The 22,473-nt window shown below is 33.6% G+C and overlaps 2 protein-coding genes across 2 annotated transcripts; both read left to right on the top strand.

The window, feature by feature from the left end:
- The first annotated feature begins 9,068 nt into the window (after positions 1 to 9,068).
- On the top strand, positions 9,069 to 10,983 carry LOC103490618 (ethylene-responsive transcription factor ERF054-like). Its single transcript, XM_008450191.3, has one exon. It carries the CDS (start codon positions 9,328 to 9,330, stop codon positions 10,516 to 10,518), a length of 1,191 nt encoding a protein of 396 aa, XP_008448413.2. The 5' UTR covers positions 9,069 to 9,327; the 3' UTR covers positions 10,519 to 10,983.
- Positions 10,984 to 20,098: 9,115 nt separating this feature from the next.
- LOC103490507 (protochlorophyllide reductase) lies at positions 20,099 to 22,206 on the top strand. Its single transcript, XM_008450045.3, has 4 exons — positions 20,099 to 20,438; positions 20,547 to 21,069; positions 21,414 to 21,772; positions 21,890 to 22,206. The coding sequence occupies exons 1-4, from the start codon at positions 20,283 to 20,285 to the stop codon at positions 22,043 to 22,045; spliced, it is 1,194 nt and encodes a 397-aa protein (XP_008448267.2). The 5' UTR covers positions 20,099 to 20,282; the 3' UTR covers positions 22,046 to 22,206.
- Positions 22,207 to 22,473: the final 267 nt, after the last annotated feature.

Genomic DNA, 22,473 nt, shown 5'->3' with positions numbered 1-22,473 from the left:
ACAGAAAAATATTTCATGTAAATATTTGAAAAGAAAAATAAAAAATTCCATATTTAAAATATATCTTGACGCAGTACATACGTCAGGAATATGGTGTAAACATCATATCGAGGATGGTTATTGCTGACACATATATGATGTCAGATATACAAACGTCGGGAATCATTATTTTCGACGCATAGCTAACAACAGAACTGTAGACATCGAGATGCCTTGTTGTCGTTGTATCGAAGATGTCGGTAACGATAACGTCGGGAGAAGTATATTTCTGATGCCTTGTTGGTGACGCGTTGGGAATCGATCTCTCGACGCATTTCTTCCGACGTCTCTTTCTGCATCGGTAATTTAGTTCCCAACATTATTTACACTTACGTCGATGTTTGTATGCATTAGAAGTCGTCCTACTTCTTGTAGTGTATGTTTTTATATATGTTTTCTTAAAGCCTATTTGTTGGAGAGACTTCCTCCATCTCAAAAGGAGGTTGTTGCCCTTTTTGTGCTTTGTTTTAGTAAATCTGCTAACTAAGGAGCTTCACAATTTGGTATCAGAGCGTTGGACCTAGTGTTACCAGGTAGTATCCCGCCTATGAAACATGATGAATGATTGAAGGACTCTAACCAAATAGTCAGTGACGTGCATCATAAAATATAAGTGTCAATGAAGGACCTCACAGATAAGATTAATGTAATCATGAACAAATGGAAGAACAACGAATGATCACAACTGACAATCAAAAAATGTTGAGCTCATGTTTAATAATTTTGAAGATCAGCGTAGTGTCACAAAGGAAACACGAAAGGCTCTCTTTTCATTATCTCATGGCATGAAGTTAAAAGTTCTAGGTGAAAAAAGGACTCCATTGAAACAAAAGCATCTAGAGGAAGTGGAACACTTTACGGATGATTAAAGAAACCACGAAAGTGAAGGAGGCCATAGAATGAAAACAGATGAAGGATACACTGATTGAAGCAAAGTTAAAAAGATTGAGATGCCTGTATTTGAAGGAAAACAACTTTATTCACGATTGTTTCGAGTAGGAAGATATTTTAAACTATGTGATAGCTATCTAGATTTTCTTATTTATAAGAATCACATTGCCTTTCTTTTAAGGTGGACAACCTTTCGGTGTCAAGATTTCACACTTGTTCACCTTTTGGGACACAAATGATGGAGGTCAATCACCAGAATGGAGTTTGTTTTCAAACTCCTTTTCAAACGCATTTAGTTACGTCCTTGTTACTTACTCTCTCGAGCAATTGGCAATAAACGCTAGTCAAGCAATGGAGTCAAGCTCAACTAAACGTAATGAACCTTATAAGTAAAGAGTCTTTATGAAGCACTTACCATGAACTTAAACTACTTATAACACTTCAACAAGATGAACAATAAAGAAGTGACGGAGAGACAATGGATAAAGATGCAACGTATTGATCGATGTAGTTCTTTCGTCCATGGAAATGTAAAAGTCAAACATTACAAAGAAAGTACAAAAATGGAAAGTAAAGAAGGTGTGAAAGTAAAGAAGGTAAGTCGAGTCGCAGAATGCCTTGTGAGCATTCTTTGGCTCTTTTACAAGTTAAGGAAAAAATGGTAGTTTCTCTATCTAATCTCACTCTAAGCTCTCACTCAAAAGTTGAACAAAGAAGAGGGGGAAGAAGGGAAGAACTTCTTCAAAAGGGAAAGGCTACTCCTTTCTGTCGGCTCTTAAGGAGATAGACCTCCCTGGAGCTCTCTAGTACTCCATTCAAACCTCTTCTTAGTCCATTCAGACCCCTTTTTCATGGTGAAGATGAGGATCTTTTATAGGTAACTTTAGGCAGAAAGCTTCTATTCTTCTACTCATTTCAGTACCAAAAAGCAGCCTTATCAAGTCACATCATCTCCAACTAAATCATTTTTATCTTCCAGTGAATCTCTCCATGTAATGATGTGGCCTCTTTCTAGTGAAGTTAATCGTCAGACAATCTTCCTATCGCATCAGCTTTCACACGCGTTCCTCCTGTGATTCATTATAATTCTTCTTTTCCTCATTATCTTAAGATAAAAGCACTAAAAGCATGGTAAAATAGGCGTGGAGACTTATGTAAGCTATATTCTCTTATATTTATGAATTTGTAGTAAAAGCTACGCGTTTGACACTTTATCCTGCATTTAGACTCCATTGTTTTACCTTTTGGCCATAATAACTTGTATTTCGACAAGTAATCATACCCCCAAATTTAAAACAATGCTTGTCCTTGAGCATAGCTCCATACAAATGCTTGTCCCTAAACACCGTTCCACACACAAGACATACCTTCCTCTTTGCATCCACTAAACTTATCATAATGCATGTTAGTCTTATTCACCATTAGCGTTCATGCCTCCAATTGGTTGCATGAAGTGTCTTTGGGGCGGGGCATGAAACAATTACCATTCTCGTATTTCGATCAAAACGATGCATCAAAGTAAAGTAATCAAAATCATACTTTAATTTCAAATTACTTTTTTCGAGATTCACCCACAAGATAGCTAGACATGCATAAATCTTGAAAAGAGAGCATTTATTGAATGAAAAATTTTAGCCAATTAAATTCTATCACGTCATTACAATGAAAATCATAAATGGATTAGGTTAAGTAATTAAAATGGCTTAGACATAATCTAATATATATAAAGGGGAATCCGTGGAAATGGCAAATATAAGAATGGAAATTAGAAAAATAGCAAACTGTTATTTTTTTATTATTATTTATTTATGTCAAAACTAACTGCCTGGAATAGTTTCCCACTTCTTTTGTCAGAAATTGCCCCTCAACGGTGAGAACTGTCCAGATTCAAATACAGTATATTTAAAGAGATCGAAAATCAAATAAAATATCACATATCCGATTACAGTGTATTTGTCAACACACCACTTATGATAATTATTAACTAAATCAAAAAATTATTATATTCTTTCAAAGATCTCTAAACATATTCAATTGGTTTCAATATCCCCTAATTATTTCGATTTTTACCTTCAATAATTATATATTCAAACTTTAGCTATTAACGCAATGAATACGTCCTAAAATTTTAATGCAATGAATACTTTCTAAAATAATGATAAAGATGATGCAATAATTAACTATTAACAAAAACATTAAAAAAGTAACGAAAAATCATTTAAAAGATTCAAATTTCAAATCTCAAGTAAAATTCAAATTCAAATTCCAACCATTCCGTAAAATTATGGCAAATATAATGAAAATACTTAAGTTTAGAATCAAATCTCAACCCTCCCTAAAATCATGCCAAATAAAATGTGATCTATCTTTAATTTTGCTAACCAACCGGAATTAAGGGAAACGAAAATAGAAGATTCACCGGAAGACAATCAACCGAAATTAAGGGAAACAAAAATTTGTACGAAAAGAAGAAGGTGGAAAGCGACAGTGCGGGAGGAAAGCCATTTTAAAATTTCAAGAATGTTAGAACCAGAAAAAATTTGAAGAAAATTTTGAGAACTCGGTACTTTTTACCAATACATGCAAAAAACAGAGGAAAAATCCAAAGGTTGAAGAAGGAACAGAAGCGTGAAACGAAACAACTCACCGATACTTTGGGTGGTGCAAACCAATTAAAAGAGGAAGGGTTTGCAGACGGTGGAAAAGCGACGAAAGAAAAACCGACTGTGGAAAAGCGACGGAAGAGAAAGTGACGGTGGAAAAACGAAAGAGAAAGCTACGGTGGAAAAGCGACGGTGGAAATGCGCCGGAAAGCCTTTAAAAAACGGAAGAACAAATGCGCTTGGAAAGCTTTTAAGAAGTAAAAGGGAAGGAAAAACTAGGTTTTCTTGAAGATGTGGAGTGGTTACATGCAGAAGATGTGATGTTTTACTGGTTTATTTTTCTTTTAGGTAAAATTAGAAAATTGAAGGGAGTGCATAATATGTATTAATTATAGGGTATTTGTGATTTTTCTTACTATTGTATTTAGGAGTCTATATTGTAAAATAGGTAGGGGCATTTAAGGCATAGTTATCTCATTTATTATGTGGAAATTAACTGTTTTTCTATTTTGACAATTTAAAAATAAATTTGTCATTTATCCAAAGTAAACCTTAGATTTTGCTGTACAAATTTGGGGAAAAGAAGATATTAGGCCCATAGGAAAATTGGGCCAAAGCCCAAGCCAATCTGCAGCTGGGCTAAATCCACCTAAAGCTCTCAAAAATCCTCTATAAATAGACTTTGTTCTTTCATTTTGGAGATGAATTCACGACGAAGTACTGAAGCTTTGGAAATTTGAAGATCCCACCTCTAAAGCTCTCAAAACATTAAAGTTCTCATTAATTTTAAGGTAATACTTCTGATAAATTGAATACTTAGAAGATTAAACCTTCCTTGAATTCTGGAAAACCGAAGCGCTCAAGTTTTGAGGATTAAATTCTAGAAGACCGAAGCACTGAAGTTTTGAGGATTAAAACTTTGAAGCTCCCAAATTCTGAGGACTGAAGCTCCAAAGCTTTTATTGAAAGAATATAACTCTCATGAATTTGGATCCAAGCATATCAACAAGTTACAAACCCATACAAACTAATCATCTAACTTAAAGACAAACCATCCAAGAAAATTCAATAAGCATGGAAGGTCAATCATCTATTAAGATCATCAAGCCCAAAGGCCGATCATCCAAGAAAAATCATTTAGTTCGAACAATGATTCTCGAAGAGATTAAAAAGTCAACGATCGATCCAACAAGATCATCAAGTATAAAGGTTGATCATCTAAGAAGATCCAAGCTCAAATGTCAATTATTCAAAAATTGTACCCATTAGATTGAAATTAATACAAATACAAAATTCAAATTCCACGAATTAAATTTTTCTAAAAAAATACTCACGTAGGTTAGCCTTCTATCTCTTGGTTAGTACTAATTCGTTGAGGCCATCAAAAGTTAGTGGATAATTAAGAAAGGCTGATTTGTTCCTCACTATTTTCGAACATTCTAATCATCACGGTATACATAAAATCTTAAGCTTTGTGGTTTTATGATTAAAAGCATCTAGGATTTTGCTTCTGCTGAAAGATAAATTATTTATTTATTTATTTATTATTTTCTAACTTATAAAAGATAAGTCGGCCCACATTAAGCTTTTTCTTAAAAGAAATAAATTACTAATTTTCAAAACAATAATAGAAACAAAACTCTTTTAACTCTAATATCATTCCCTAAAAATTGCTTGGAGAGTAATCTAAAATGAAAGCCCAAATTTGTTTATGGATGCCTGATCATACATAAATATATATATACACTTCACTTTCATGCACCGAGAAAAAATTAAAATGGTAAAATGTTGTAGTTATTATTATCAAAGTCTTATGAGCACTCAAACAGAAGCAACGTCCTTGAGTGTTCACATACACCACTTTGTTGAGTGTAATTGGAAGTGTAGAGCTAAAGAAATGGTTTATATGGGATTATGGGAGGCGTCGGCAAATTAATTGGAATGCCAATTTGCATCATTATTATCTCCATTCAGTTAGTCAAACTCATGCATCGTTCCTTGTCATTTGGGCTGAAAAAAACCACCTAGCAACAACAAGAATTAGGTGGCTATGTTCCCACAAAAAAGACACCAAACCCTTGACTCTAAGGAATCCATTAATCTCCTTGACATGACTTTAACCAAGCCAACTACTCTCATCTCATATCCACGTCCATGAATTTTTAAAATGTTGAAAATGTTTATATAGAATGTTGATACTAATAGACATATCTAAATAATAATAATAATAATAATAATAATAATAATAATAATGAATTCATTTAATAAATAAATATCTTGTGCTTTTTATAATCAATGTCAATTATTTATATTATATTGGCATTAACAACATTTTATTGTTTTGCGAATTTCCTATTACATGATGAAATTATCAATTCATTTTTCATGTTGAGAGGTCGAACCAATAGAAATATATACAAAAATATCGATAATAATATTATGCATCTTAATAAAAAATTTGCCACATGAAAAAGAAATTAAAGAATATAGAATTTCATTCATAATAATATATTATGTTTCAATTTGAGCAGTTAGAAACCGTTAATAATGAAGAAAATAGTCTTCTTCCCCACCTATGCTATAATAACCCCATGCCTTACCACCTATGTTGATATTTATGATTTGAACTCTAGACCAATTTAGTTAGGGCTTGACGTAATAGTACACGAGAATACGTTAGAATGAATTAATTGTTGTTTTTCATTATAAATATGATAGGCAAAGTAGTTCAAAAATAGGGAAAAGCATCCTTTTATCTTAAACTTCAAGTCAAGTGTTGATTTGATCTCTATGTTCTACGTTTCACCTTTAAACTTTGAATTTAATTAGTTTCAATTTATCTCTAAATTTTAGAATGTACACTTTTATTTTTAATCTCCCGTTTTGCATTCCGAAAGCACGATTGATGAGTTAGATCTAGAAGTCAATAAATAAAGAAAGAAGACAGACCTTAAGCCATATCTCCCAATCGATCGAAGACATCTGACACAACAACCACTTCTTTCTTAGAGGAGAAATGCTGAAATTGAAAGAACGATCGAGAACGGCCAATTTGGAGTACTTTTTTTCCAATTTGGTCTCTTAGTCTCCAGATTTACATCTTTAACTTTGATTTTTCACACATTCATTTTTCGACCGACATTGGCATTAACATCTTAATTATAATTCTTGTAAACTAATTAGTACATTAATTCTAAAAATGAAAATTAAGTATTTCATGAAAACGGTTAATATTGTAAATTTTGATATTGAGGAACCAAATGAAACAAAATTAAACTCAAATTTCAAACGAACTAAATTGAAACTAAACTAAAAACTTAAAAGTTAAATGTGTGACATTCTGAAACCTAGGTACTAGATAGAAACTAGACATAAATCAAAAATAAAAATTACACCATATTACAAAAAAAATTAGAAAAAACAGCTCATAACACATCTTTTTCTTTTTTTTTTTTTCATATTGGAAATATGAAAAATATGACAAATAATTAATGATAGCAGACGACTAACAGACAGTTATGGGAATACTATCATAAAGATATCAAAGGGCTACCCCCTTTTAAATTTGTTATTTTTACAATTTAGAAAATGTATTGATACAGATTCTATTATCATAAATGTTTTTGCTAATTTTACGAATACCCAATTAGATAAGCATTTTTTTTCCATGGAAACACTCCCCACCAATCAATATTTCACACACATCAAAAGGAAAAAAATTGGGATCACTGTGCACATATCATTGGTCATATATAAAGGACTTATAAGATCAGGTCAAAAATTTTGTAAAATATAAGAACTCTAGCTACCACCAATATAATTATCTTTGTTGATCTAATTAAACAAGACAAAATCCCAACTTTCTAAGATCAAAATGTATCATTAATGTTGACCTTTCTTATATAATAATTTACTTGTCTTCGGTTATGTATGATATATGTTATGATCCATACTAAGCTCATATATATTCTGTTTTTATTTTCTAAAACTAAGACACATAATCAAATTAAATAAATAATAACCTTTAAAATTATCTCTATGTGCATGAACAACAGGTTCAGTTTGAGTTATATGGTACAGCCTTAGTTATATTCTAAACAATAACTCATCATTCTAAAATGCATGATGGGGGGAAAAGGCTTTCATATTGGCTTAGCTAGCTTGTTGTTTAATCTTCAAAGCAAGAAAGTAATTGTGGTTTCATTTAAGTAAATAATCCTATATTAATCCCAAAATTATAGTTTTGAAAGACATGATTAAGTATAAGAAAGTTTCGATTCAAACCATATTTTAAATTACACTCAAAGTTCCATAACAAAGTTTATCGATCGCCCAAATCATTCCATATGACCAAACACAAAATCTAAAATTGTTTTACCGGTTTTTTTAGCTCACGAATTAAGGATTTTATTTATTTATTTTGGTAGAAAAGGTAAATTTTTGAAATGTTTGAGAGGTAGTGTTTGACTGAGAAGAAGATCGAAGAGCATAGAAAAAGGAAGCTCAAAAATGATTGAAAAGACCGGCCCAGGACCGCGACACGTGTCAATTTCGTCACCGACCTTTGTAAGGTTTTTTTTTTTTTTTTTTTTTTTTTTGACTTTTTTTACGACAAAAGATATTCGATTTTAATTTTGAAATTTTGAAAATTTTTAAAACCTTTTTTTTTCTTCTTGTACTAAAGAGAAGGATCCATTCAACACTTGCACCGAAAGCAAAGCCCTCGCGGCTTGATATTTTGTTTAAACAATACGTAATAATCATAAAGTTTCTATTTTTATTTTGGCTTCTTATTAAATATTTTCTTCTTAACGTTGTTTATCTATAAAGTTTTTTTTTCTTCTGGTCCTCTACTACCAAAAGTGAAACCATGCAAACATACCATTATTACTGGTGCCCTTCTATGTTAATTGATCTACGTTTGATTTGGTCATTCAAATGTAATGTTTGTTTATGTTCTTTGTTTTGATTAGTTTTGTTTTTCGCTTCCACTTTATTAATAATTTTCGGTCCGTAGTCACTTTTTAAGAGTAGAGGACAAAAGCAAGCAAATGAAAATGCAACAATAAGTTGAACTTAGATGTTTCTTATTGTTTGAGGTATAACCTATTTGAATTGACTCAAGAAAGTGTTTCCCACACTTACAGGTCTAATACAGAGAGTGTTTGAAATAATTTTTAAGTATTTAAAAACACATATCCTATACTTGAAACAATTTATAATAATAGAAAAGAACAGGTAACAACCTAGGACAACAGGTGTCACAACTATTAACATCTTAATAAGCCTCTTTTTCATAGCTTACCATAATTAAAGTTATGAATATAAGTGGAACAGAGCAGAAGGTGTGTCCTTCAGTTTAAGAAGATCGCTTCAAGGACAGTAGAGTTTTTGAGAACATGGGCTCTTAGAAACATGGAAGCCACCGCCACGGGAGAAAAACAGTTGAAAGCGAGTGTTTATAATAGGCTCGCAATCTCCCTACTTTTATTTCTTTTGAGTGGCATTGGTTTGAGCCTTGAAGTTACAGAGAATTAGAAGAAAGAGAGAGAATGAAAGATGCGACTTGGATTCGTGGGTCCCAAGCATGAACCATTCCCTTCAAACTTCAAAGCCATACTTTCTTTTTTATTCAAAATCCTTTTCCTCTTTTCTTTCTTTCTATTTATAAACCGTTCACCGCTTCATTTTCTTCTTCACCTCTCAATTCCCACGTGGACACTCTCCTTCTTCCTCTTCCTCTTCCTCTTCATCCTTTTTCATAATTTCATACAAACCCACCATTGGAAATTCGATGTCCAATTTCAAATCCAACTTATCTCTCAGAACAACTGATCATGATAAGAATGAAGATAAAATGGATACTAATCACAATGAGTTTCATCAATGCAGTTTTCCCCGGCAACCAGGTTATCCAACTTCCCTTTTACCTCCACCTTTTAAGAAGATCCGAGACCCTGAAAGTCACGACCCAATTCACCCATTGGATTCAATTTCTCATCACTCATTCCCTTTCTTGAATCCACCCTCCTCTGTTTCTTCTCCTGCCTCTACAAGACCTTTGTTTCCTTTTGCTTTGGAACCATCCCAATTCAAAACAGAGCCTGTTGCATCTACGGTCCATCAACCTCCATCAGTTCTGCCACAGCATAATCAATTGGTGGCTCCACCACTTGCTTCAACCCAAAACGGATTCGGCTACCCGCCTTACTTCATGGGAGAATTCGCATCCTTTCAACAACAAAAGCAGCAGCAGCAGCAGCAGCAGCAGCAGCATCAGCAATTTCTTCAGTATTGGAATGAATCTCTTGATTTGAATTCAAGGGCAGGGTTTAGGCCTCAAGTGCGGCCTCTAAATGCAACAAAGCTATACAGAGGAGTTAGGCAGAGACATTGGGGGAAATGGGTAGCTGAGATTCGTCTTCCTCGAAACAGGAATCGTCTCTGGCTCGGCACATTCGACACCGCCGAAGATGCTGCCTTAGCCTACGACCGAGAGGCTTTCAAATTGAGAGGAGAGAATGCACGGCTTAATTTTCCTGAACTCTTTCTCAATAAAGATAAAGAAGCAGAAGAAGAAGAAGAAGAAGAAGAAGAAGAAGAAGAAGAAGCCTCACAAACTTCTGCTCCTCAACAGGATGTAGACAATAACAATCATGACAATGACATAGAATTAGAGTCCAATAACGAGGGTGTGACAGAGGAAAACATACAAGAAGAAGAAGAAGAAGAAGAAGAAGGTATTTCAAAAACACAAGAAATGGTTTGGAGAGAAATGGCAGAGGCTTGGTTAAACGCGATGCCAGCCGGTTGGGGCCCTGGTAGCCCCGTGTGGGATGATTTGGACACAACCAATAATCTTCTACTGCAGCCGCAGCTTCAATTTGTTAATCCAATTCAACAACCATCATTTGACTTAACATCAGCTTCACCTTCTTCTTCATCTTGCCCAATGAAGCCTTTCTTTCTCAAGGATGAAGATTAAACTTTCACAAGAGAGAAAGTTAGAGAGAGTGCACTCGTGGGCCATTACTTTTTCTTGGTTCTTATTGTTAGTAACAGGCACAAGTTTCTAGAGACTATCACTATCACTTACAAGCATGCTATTCTGGTTTAGATTTTTTTTCCTGTCATATATATATATATATATATATATATATATATATATATATATGTATATTTATTTTGTTACATTTTGATTTTATGGTTAATGTTCTGTCTTCTAATGAACTGCTATGTTTTTAGTTTAATAGTTGGCCAGAGTAGCAGGAGACAGTTTGGTGATCTCCTCTTCATTGGGTCCATCATCCATCAGGGGCTCTGTTTTTTGGCCAAGAGGATGGCATGGAAGCACATTCTATTTTTCATATTTCACATCAACTTTTAGCTTCCCAATATACTATGTAATATAATCTTCATTATTACATTATATATTTTCTTTCTATTTCCACGTGTTTTGGTCCACGAACAACCAATATAACAAGTTTAAAGTCTAACGAACAAGGTTTTCCAAATGCAACTAATGCTTTCTAAGATAACGTTGAGGTAAAGTGGTTCAATCGTGTTTGCCGCATAGTCCAACTTATGTAAGCTTATATTATCGATCTTGAGTTCAAAACATGTTGTAAGAGAAATAAAATGAAAAGAAAAACTAGAAAGGTTTGGTTCTTTTGAGAAAAAATCACTTCACAATATCATCATGTTTCATGTTTAAGATTTGATATTAAAGTGTTTTTTTTTTTTTTATAAAGAAAAACTCTAAAGTTATTTTGATTTTTTTTTTCTGAAATCATACTTTAATTGAAAAACCATTCAAAGTCATTTGATAGAGAAGTCATTGAAAAGATATTTCAATAATATGGAATCAACCATGAAAATGATTTCTAATAAAAGTACTATGCAATAAAATAGTTATATATAAACTACTTTATCTAAGGATATTGGTTGTATACGTTTGAGAATGATTTTAACAAAATTGATTTATTAACAAGTTTGTTAAAAATGATTTTCGTACCATCATTTTAGTGTTTGATTCTACATTAAAAAAATGCATGATTGATATTTGCCTTTAGAATAAATGTTTTAAGCTAAATTATTTAATTATAATTAGTTTTGCAAGAATGTTATAAATCATTTTAATATTATTGATCCATACATGTACAAGTGACTTAATGTACCTAGTAAAAGATACGTGCATGACACGTATAATGTGCAGCTTTAGATTATAATAAACATTGCATGTATATGTTTTGGTTGTGATAAATTTAAAGGTACGAAATTATAAATGTAATAGAATTAAACGTACATGCAAAGAAACTACGATAATTAGATTAAAATATAAGAATTTAAATGTAAGACTTGCATATGTAAAAAAATGACTTCTTTATAAAAAAAAAAATTTGTACAATTTGAAGGTAATTTATTTACCTATGGGCTTAATCTAAATTGTTGTTGTCTTCGTTGAAATTTTTTCAGATAGTGTAACATAAAGTCGTCCATGAAAAAACATATTTTTCAGGAAAATATATTTCAACATTAAAAATTGTTTGTCCTTGTACTTTTTAATTGTCGTTGCAACACATAAATGAATGAAAAATTATTTTCTCTTGAACTTGAATGGATATCCATTGTCATTTGGTCGACTTAATAGTATTCGTGAAAGAAAAACTTGTTTTCCTGCATGATCACTCATTGCTCTTTCAACATGTATAATATTTTTGCTAAATGATCGACATATCAATCTTGTCTCATTACACAATCCATTGGATGAATCCAAATTTCTCAATAACAACGTTGATAGAAAAAAAAATCAAGGAAGCCTTTTATATAGTAGAAAAAATGTTACAAAAACTTCTCAACTTTCAAGTCCTTAAATTTGTATTGTTTATTAGAATTAATAAGATATTTAATTTGTTACTAATTTCTAAAATTGTAAATGAAAGACTATTTGCACTCCAACTCTTCACATTTTCACTAAACTTAAGTATAATTAATTAAAAAAGGTAATGGGTAAATGAAAAACAATTTGTATTCAACTTTTCACATAGTGAATACTTTAATTCCACTAAACTCAAATATAATATTAATTCAAAAGGTAGTGGGAGAGGGTGTGTATTTTATAATTATATATATTATAAAAAAATAAAATTAAAATGAATTTATCATAAAATCAAATAGTGTTTTGAAACATAAAATCAAACTTAAAAGGTATAATGGAGAGAAAAAAAATTATCTACATCGAGACTTTTATATATACTATAGATTAATAATATATTTGAATTATTAATGTTTATTTTTAATAGAAAATTTAGATCATACAAAAAAACAGTTAAAAAGGTAGATAAAAGATTCAAAGAGAGAAAAATGTTACATAATAGAAATTTACGAATGGACAAAATTTTAGAAAGAAATTAGAAGAAATAAAGTTAGAGATATTGTATTTTTTTTTTTTCTTTAGACGAATGATTTGGGGAGAATAACCTTAGGTTGAGACAAAAAAGAAAAAAAACCCTTAAAAACAGTGAGCAATAATCATTTCAAAAGCAAAAGCAAAAAAAAAAAAAAACAAAGAAAAGGCAAATAAACTAGAGAGAAACAAAGTTAGAGAAAGGAAAAATTAAATAGAGTAAAAAGTGAATGTTTATTTAACCTGCAAGGCCTATCCACCTCGAACGAGGCAGAAAATTTTCAAATACATGAAGAATGGGGGAGTGAGTGAGGATTATGTCACGCCCTGTCCCAACTGTGACTCCATGCGACCAGATGAGGGCGTGCCACACCTAAACATCCTTTGCATACCTCCCCCTGAGATGACGCACCCAAGGCCTAGTGAGTGGAACAACTTCTCACTTATCTCATCGCAAAGTTCTTTACTTGCACCTTGGAGACCTTAACTCTTTGCAGCGAAAAACAACTCTTAAACTTAGCTCTATCACATAGTATTTAATCCTTGGTTCTAAACAACTTTTAACTTCTAGGCAATAAGCACAAAAGATAAAGCAATGGAAGAAATAAACTTCTTCTTTTTATTAACTTAACACTTTACACAATGTTCATAAATTACAAATACATTCCTTTTTCTTGTAAGTATGAAAATAAAACCAAGTTCTACACACCTTTTTTCTTCCATCATGGTGCTTCTCTTTTTGTCAAGATGCTCATGAGCATAAGACTCCTTTTCTTTCTTCAACGCTTCAGTTGCTTCCTTGAGGCGGGGTACCTAGAGGTGTAAAGTCCTCATTTCCTTCTTCACCTCCATCACCCAGTAACCTCAACTTAGAAGACAACCTTCAAAGCCTCCTTTCCTTGCCTCAGTTATTTGACTCCTTTTCTCTCTAGGCTAGGCCTCAACAACCTAGGTGTGCACTCGCCTTCCGGTTGAAATGAGTTTTGGGTGTTAAGGAGCAATGCGCTTACCAATCGAATTCTTAAATGCAAAGTTCGACATAGCTCTCATGCTGCACAAGTTTACATAACAACCCTGCCTTCCCTCCTTTACTTGGCTTTTACGCTTGAGATCCATCATTTACTTGGCTTCAACGCCTGACAACCTAGGGAGGGGAAACTTAAAACGTAAGTCAAACGGACTTAGTGAGCAATAAGTTTACGAAATACTTTTTAAGGAATACAACAACTTCAGATATAACAATAACTAGGTCAGTTCACAAAACCTAAGGATCTCATCGCATCAGACCACAATCAATCAAAACCACAATCACAACAAGCACGATAAGTTCCATACTCTTAATCATCACGCAATCCAAACTCATCACTGGGACTTAAGATTCTCCCCTCGCCTGGACCTGAGATTCACATTCTACCAATGTCTCACCACAATCTTTTCTTAGACCTAGGATTCACATTTAACCAGCGTCTCATACAATATTTGATAAAACAGTAAACAAGTCAACAAAATGTACTTTGAGTAGATACTCCATTTAATAACTGAAAATACATCAAAAGGATCAATAAGTAAAAGCAGTAGGAACAGAAGACGTTGTGAACCCAGTTCGATGACACGAACATCTACATTTGGGGGTCCTTAACTCGAGATTTGAGATTTTGTATTACTTTGAAATATGAATCATAGTAACATCCTTATGATCATAAGTATAGAGTTTACAACTCAATTTCACCATTTTGTACTTAAGTGATTTTATCTTACTTAAATAGTAACTGAATCACTAATATCTTTCAAACATGATATAAGTAAATAAAGATCTCCACCTTAATCATCTATCTCATTAGTCAGCAGATTAAGGTTCTATTTCTTCATCATCGTGAAGCTTGATCTTCTTGTTTAAGCCAAAAGGCTTTTCTTTAAAAATAACGAATCAACAAGGACTAATTCCAGAAAATCAACATAACTTACTTGCTTCTTTTGATTGCAGTAAAAAATACAAACTGTGTTTCTGTCCAATGCACACACACAAAAATGCCAAGGATCATAGTATATAAATGCACCTAAGATCCAGCCAAACCCCATGGAATTTAAATCTTGAAAACATATCTTTTCTCGAAATAATACCTTGAGATAAAATCTTCTAATAAAAGAATATCTTCTTAATAAATAAATAGCTGCAAGAAATATCTTTTAATAACAATAATAGCTCCAAATCTTCTTGAATAATATCTTTCCAATGAAGTCCTTCACGAGGAAATTTTTGAACAAATATTGCGAAACGAGCCCACACATAATCTAACAATACTTCTCGCCTAGATATGGGATTCACATTTAACCAACCTCCAACATCAATAACACATCACGGCTCGCCCCGACTTGGGATTCTCCCCTCGTTGGACCTAGGATTCACCTTCAACCAACGTCATGTGAGTTACCTGGGATTTACACCAATGTCTTTCTCACATCATACAGTCATTACAATCAGCAAACAGAAAAGTTAGCTATATCCAGCTTCCTTTCATAAAATCACAGTAGTAACAATTATCATGTAATAACCATCAACAAATGAATAATTTCAAATGATCATCAATAGAACACATCTTTCACTTATTAGGATCACAGACACAAATCATTCATAAAACATTTTTACCATTGATGAAAGATTCACAAATATTTTGCTTATAAAAGTTACTCAAAACAATCATTTGTTACAAAGATCATTCACAAAGATACTTGTTTTATTTAAGAAGAATCACTTCACAAAAATACTTAGTCTCAACTTATTCCTTCTTTGCTTTCAATTTTCTCTTCTTGCCTGGCGGTTCCCTCGACCAGTCGTTCAACACTCAAAGCTTTCTCTTGTAATCTATCAAAGTGTTTAACATTTCAGAAAACTCCTTTTTCCTTCAATCTTGGACCTTATTTATAGTGTCCTTTCACATCCAAGGGTCACTTCCACGCTTTACACATTGTCACTTTACCAATTTACGGTGCCATGCAGTCAACCAAACTCGACACGTTGGTCTGATATCAGCGATGATTAGACTTTCCCTTGAAACGCCAACCTTATCTCCTTGTAAAACCAAACTTTTTAATAGTCTGACTCTCTCTATCACCTCGGGAAGCAACAGACATTTACTTTCCACAGCAAGTTGTTTGACTTATTTCAACAGGACACCTACTTCTTTGTCACACTCTCTTAGGCGTAGGTACTTCTTCCAACATTAGTTCACTAAACGCCTAGCCCTTAGCATCCCACACATGTTTTTTCCTCGCCAACTATTCTTACGCGTTAGAACTTAGACCCAACATTTCTCTTCGCTTTGCCTTTTCTCGCCTCGTAAGATGTCCCATGCTTATCCGTAATAACTTCTTAATAAGGCTTCTTTTCAACAAAACTTCCTTTTTCCAGATCAGGACCTCACAAATTATCTTTTTCCTGTTGGTATTTTGGAGCCAAAGATGGGAAATATATTCCTCGACACCGACCCCGACCCCGACCCAATCCCTCGCCTTGCCCCGAAAGAAAAAAAATGTATTTATACTTATTTATGTATTTATACTTATTTATAAAAAAAGAAAAAAAAAAAGAAAAAAAGAAAACAAAAGTGGGAATATTTTCCTTTGGGGAACCTGATTCCTGCGAATCCTCACCCAGTTCCCATGAAGAAATTCATAGAGATGGAGAATAGGATAAAGGGCGTGGTGGGGAGTGACACCCTTGTCCCCGCTCCATCCCATGGACATTTCTAGTAAAAACCGATGGAGCTAAAAAGGAATAATTTTTAAAAGGTACAGATATAATAAAATCATAAATAAGAGAAAGAGGTAAATAAATTAGAGAGAAAGTTAGGGGAGGCTAAAAACAAGAGATAAATAAAACTAAGAATGGTTTTAAAAAAATCACATTCCAAATAATGGATACACAATTGTTTGAACCGAATGTGAATGTTTGCAAAAATTACTTTCTCGTCATCGTAGTGATGTTAGACACATCGAAAGTGATTTTTTTTTTCATTTCAAATCACTCTCAAATGTATTCTAAAAATTTGTTCATTCTAAATTTATCATCGACTAATTTGAGTAGGATTACAAATAATAGAATACAAAGAGACCAACTAAATGGAGAGTTTTTAAATAAGTAGGAACTTTTTTTTTTTTAAGAAATTACAAAAGTAGGAACTAAAACCTACATTTAAAGTGTGGTCATATTTTTCCCTACTATTTTGTGTAGCTATGTGTAAACATTATGGTCGTTTAAATAGCTATTTATATTCATAAGCACATATATCAACTTAAACCACGAATCGACTTAAAAGCTTAAGCTATGAAGGCAAATTTAATATCGTATATAAGTCGAAAGAAAAAAAAAAAGAAAAGTTAGGGAATAACAAATTAAGAAGAAACAAAGAAAGGGAAAAGAATGGGGGCCCAGCAGCCGGCCTAGAGGGGATGTTGATATTGATGTCCATTTCTTATCTGTGACGCCAAGATAACAAAAGAAATCCTCCCTCCCTGATTACAAAAACATGACATTGGCAGTCATAATAATTAATGTAGTGTGCAACTCTAAATAAAGAACCGAAAGTAACTTACCACATTTTCATTCTCATATATTTTTATAAATATTCACATAAATATATAACTTAAACATACATTATTCATTATTAATTAAACTCCATCATTTCATTTCCAACTCTAATTAATTACCTTCTAACCAAACCCAAATATTAATTTCAACGTCAACTTCAAGCTGGTTTTGATTTATAGGATTTTACCGTCCACAAAAAAGTAAGTTACTTGAAGAAGCTTATTAAAAAGATAAATATTATGAATCTAATTAATTACACCACATTTACTCTATACCCACCTAACCATTTGACCCTTTCTCCTATTTTTCTAAACCTTTAATTATGACCCATTTAATCATCGGTTTGTTTCATTGTAAACGCCGTTTTGATTTTAACCGTGCGCCATGGAGAATTATTTAATATCATTACCACATTCCTATTTTCCTTTTTAGCATTATTGCCACTGGATGCATAAATAACATATCAGCACATCAAATGAAAATAACTAATATTACTTTATCATGCATATCCCATTATTACAAACCTGAAGACACCACAATTCTATTCTAACTTTCTCATCTGTCATGAGATCAACCATATCAAGATTAACTTCCTTTCTTTCTACATCAACATATAAATGGTAGGAAAAAAAATACCTCACAATTACTTTTACTCGTTCTGCAACTAAAGCAAACTTGTGATTAAAATCACTTTTAAGAAAGTATAACAAGATGCCAACAAATTTTAATTACCCCCTTATTTCTAAAATTAAGTTTTTTTTTCTTTTTTTTTTTTAAGAAAATTCTAATTAGGAAAATATATCTTTACAAAAGTGTTGAAGTCATAAGGTTACTTAGGGACTTAGAACTCATTCTCTTAAAATCTATTTACTTCGGAATGAAATGATTCATGTGTGACACAAATCTAACCTTTTCATTCAAAGGCACAAGTGAAGCCTAGGTAATAGAGTTCCCTCTTGTGTCATGAAAATATAGATCGAAGATATATACTAACTTGTTCATATCAAGACAAGATAAATCGTTTAACTTCATTACATTTGGTTATGGAAAAGAGTACCACCTACCTTGGATTTTATAAACCACAACACAAACTTGTGGTGGTTCTAAAAATGAACATGATAAAGTAGTTATCCAAATAAATTAGCATGAAATTTAGCCTATAGGTCTGTCTCAAGGGAGTATAGATAAAAGTTTAATCAAAGGTTTTAATTAATAAAAGGATATGTGGCCTATTGGGTTATCAATTGTGATGAGTCTGATGACCATTTTCGTAGTAGTATGGAGAATTTTCCAATATACTCCTCATCTATTGTGTGCTATGTTGGCATGTTTTTAAAAATAGGGTGGGACCAACTAACATCAACATGGGGTCTTATGCTAAGCAAAAAGCATGTGAGTGCATTTAAAGGGAGTCTTTGGCACAATCTTAAGACTTCTCACCTTTTGAGGTCCAGGGGTGGAAAATATTAAAATAACATCTCTCCTTTTGAAAGAAAGGCTTCTTTCCTAAAGAGGTAGACCTTTAGATTATCTTAAGGCACAATCGATGTTTATAACTTCCTCTTTTGAAGCTTCTATGATAAGTGTTTGAAATATATATAAAAGAGATATACTGTGCTCTTGATTCTAGTGACCATTACATTTTCCCTTGTTGGCTGAAGCTTGTGCTAAGATTCAACTCCCCAATGGATGTTACAATTCTCATAATCATTGTTGTTTATCATGCATTAAGAAGTTCTTAGCAAGCTATTTATTAATCTTTACCCAATTTACGCCATTAAATTTTCTACTGGGGATGGACCAGTAAATGATTGTGGGAGGATAAATTTGATTGGTGATAATTATCTTCCTGTGCTTTTTCCTAATCTTATCTTATCGCCTTTTCCCCACAAAAAACTTGTAATTTCATTGGATGGGACTTGAATGTCATATACAAGGGGTTTGGTTATACCTAAGATCGAGGAATAGAGTAATCATTTTTGGCATCTTAGCTTGGATATTTTGGTATTCTATTCACTTATGTGAAACTTTTTCCTTTCCTATTATTATTCATTCCACTTCCTACTTGATCTTGTAAGGTTAAGAAGCCTCCTTAGTTTCGGTTTGCTGCTCTGACGGAAGATTAGTCACAATTTATCCAAATGTTGGTCACACCCCACATGTTTGGTCTAAAACAATGTACTTTTATGGTTAGGCAAGTGAGAACCCATCCAATTCTTCAAGAAAATGTGTCCACCTTACCAAAGATTTGAATCAAGTTGCGTGGGATTTAAGGATGAGTTACTGCAACCACGCAAAATTTTTAGTAGTGTGGTAAAGAAAGTTTGTCTTATATTATTTTGGATACCAGAACATATCTTGTGGAAGGGCAAGTTCGTTTCTATTCGTGGCCATTTTTAATTAGGATGATCTTCCAAAAAAGTTCTGAATTTACTCAAAATTAGCTATCCCAATATTTCAAAACTGGACCATTTGGACCCAACCTTACCATGTTGGGCCTCCACTACAATGACCCAAAGTATTTAGAATAGTCTAGACAACTGATCTTTAATCAACAAGAAAATTAGAGAGTCCAATGGTGAACCTGATTGGATGAAAGAGGCCAACGTGGCAAGTATAGGAGCCAGAATATTGTATATCTCCAAAACAAACAGATGCCAGTATTTCAGCTCCTTCCATTCCATAATTTCTCTTGCAAGCATCTCATGTGGTCTGCTCCTGAAAGCTCTCTCAGCAACTCTCCTATTTTCTTCTCATGGCTCTACAAGCTGTCTCTTTTTCTCCCAAAATTTCCATCCACAAAGACGTATATCCAGCTGGAACCTTTGTTCTGAAGAACACTGGCCTTTCAGAAGTTCCATTTTCTGTGCATATTGAAGTTAAATCAAAATCTCTCATATACAGAAATAAGGTAATATGTGCGTATTCAATTATCAGGTTTTATTTTACGCCCCCCACCCCCAAAGATGGTAGAAATGTTTTGTTTGTAATATGAATGTTCTATTCAACATACATTTAGGAAGTTAGAGTACCTGTTGGAGCTGTTAGAGCCCAAACTGCATCAGTCTCAGAAATCAAACAGGCTCCACAGGAAGTAAACAAAACGTTGAGGAAAGGAAATGTTATAATCACAGGAGCTTCCTCAGGACTGGGTCTAGCTACGGCCAAGGCTCTAGCTGAAACAGGAAAATGGCATATAATTATGGCATGCAGGAACTTCCTTAAAGCTCAAATGGCAGCAAAATCAGCAGGCGTGGCTAAGGAAAACTATACTATTATGCATCTAGACCTTGCCTCGCTTGAGAGTATAAGGCAATTTGTGGATAGCTTCCGTCGATCGGGTATGCCTCTTGATGTGCTTGTTTGCAATGCTGCTGTATATTTGCCGACTGCAAAGGAGCCAACTTTCACCGCTGAAGGGTTTGAACTTAGTGCTGGGACTAACCACCTTGGTCACTTCCTCCTCACGCGGCTGCTGCTCGATGACATAAAGCAATCAGATTATCCATCCAAGCGTGTAATAATTGTAGGCTCCATCACAGGTACTAATTGAGAGCATTCAACATCACATTAATACGGACTACCAGAACAGGAAAGATGAATGACTTTCTAGGTTCTTACAAAAGTGTTTTGCATTTAAAGGGTGTTTTGAGAAAGGAGTAGAGTTGTGAATTCTGAAGAGCATGAAGTTGTGGCTCACAACGTAAGGAGTTCTTAAGTATATAATTGATTTTTTCTAGTTGTGTAGCTCACAAATTCTTTGGACTAAACATAGAGTTTAGTTGAAGCCCATTCCTTTCCGCTCCAACTCCTTTGGTCAAACATGCTCGAAAAAGGTTATTTCAAACAAGCTCAATGTATCACAAACTTTGTGTTTGATTTCCAGGTAACACAAACACATTGGCTGGAAACGTGCCCCCAAAAGCAAACTTGGGTGATCTGAGAGGCTTAGCCAGTGGTTTGAATGGTGTGAACAGCTCGACCATGATAGATGGAGGAGAGTTTGATGGAGCAAAGGCCTACAAGGATAGCAAAGTATGCAACATGCTCACCATGCAAGAGCTCCACAGGAGATATCATGAAGAAACGGGAATAACTTTTGCTTCTCTCTACCCTGGTTGCATTGCCACAACAGGATTGTTTAGAGAGCACATTCCCCTCTTTAGACTTTTGTTTCCACCCTTCCAGAAGTACATCACCAAGGGCTATGTGTCTGAAGAAGAAGCTGGGAAAAGACTTGCACAGGTCAGTCATGTTCATAGAAACTCAAGTACTAATAAATTAATTGAGACAAGTAGTTAAATGTATAGTTATTAAAATGAAGGGCAATCGACAAACTGTGGAATGAATCTCTGACTTCAGGTTGTAGGTGATCCAAGCCTGGAACAATCAGGTGTATATTGGAGCTGGAACAAGAATTCAGCCTCATTCCAAAACCAGCTATCCGAAGAAGCCAGTGATGAAGAAAAGGCTCGCAAGTTGTGGGAGATAAGTGAGAAGCTTGTTGGATTGGCTTAAATGCACCAACCAAAACTTTTGTTGGCTATTATAACGAAAAACCTGATCTCAAGTATATAAGCTCGAATATGACATACATGCTGGGAGTAATCATGAAATATTTGCTTGTAAAACTGCAAAGACATCCATAGTTAAGTACTCCTAAAATTTTGTGTGCCAAATGATTATGAATTCGTAGTAGCAAAAGACGGTATATATATGTGTGTCATGTGGGTGTGGGTTTCCCTTGAAATGTAAAGAATTCAACACTCTACTATCATGTCCCGCCTCGCAATGCATTTTGAGCCTCGTGTTGCGGCATACGAACTCGACTTAAGCAGCCTTGGCGCCTGTAGGTGAAACGTCAGAACGCTCAGTCTTAGAACCTTTGAATCTTACACTTAATGCTTAGATTGAACTTCTACTTTGACCCATAAAACTACTAGGCA

The sequence above is a fragment of the Cucumis melo genome, chromosome 11 (genome assembly GCF_025177605.1).
Source record: "Cucumis melo cultivar AY chromosome 11, USDA_Cmelo_AY_1.0, whole genome shotgun sequence".
Classification (NCBI taxonomy): domain Eukaryota; kingdom Viridiplantae; phylum Streptophyta; class Magnoliopsida; order Cucurbitales; family Cucurbitaceae; genus Cucumis; species Cucumis melo.
The sequence above is the reverse complement of the archived record's forward strand: the minus strand, read 5'-3'. Positions and strand labels throughout refer to the sequence as shown.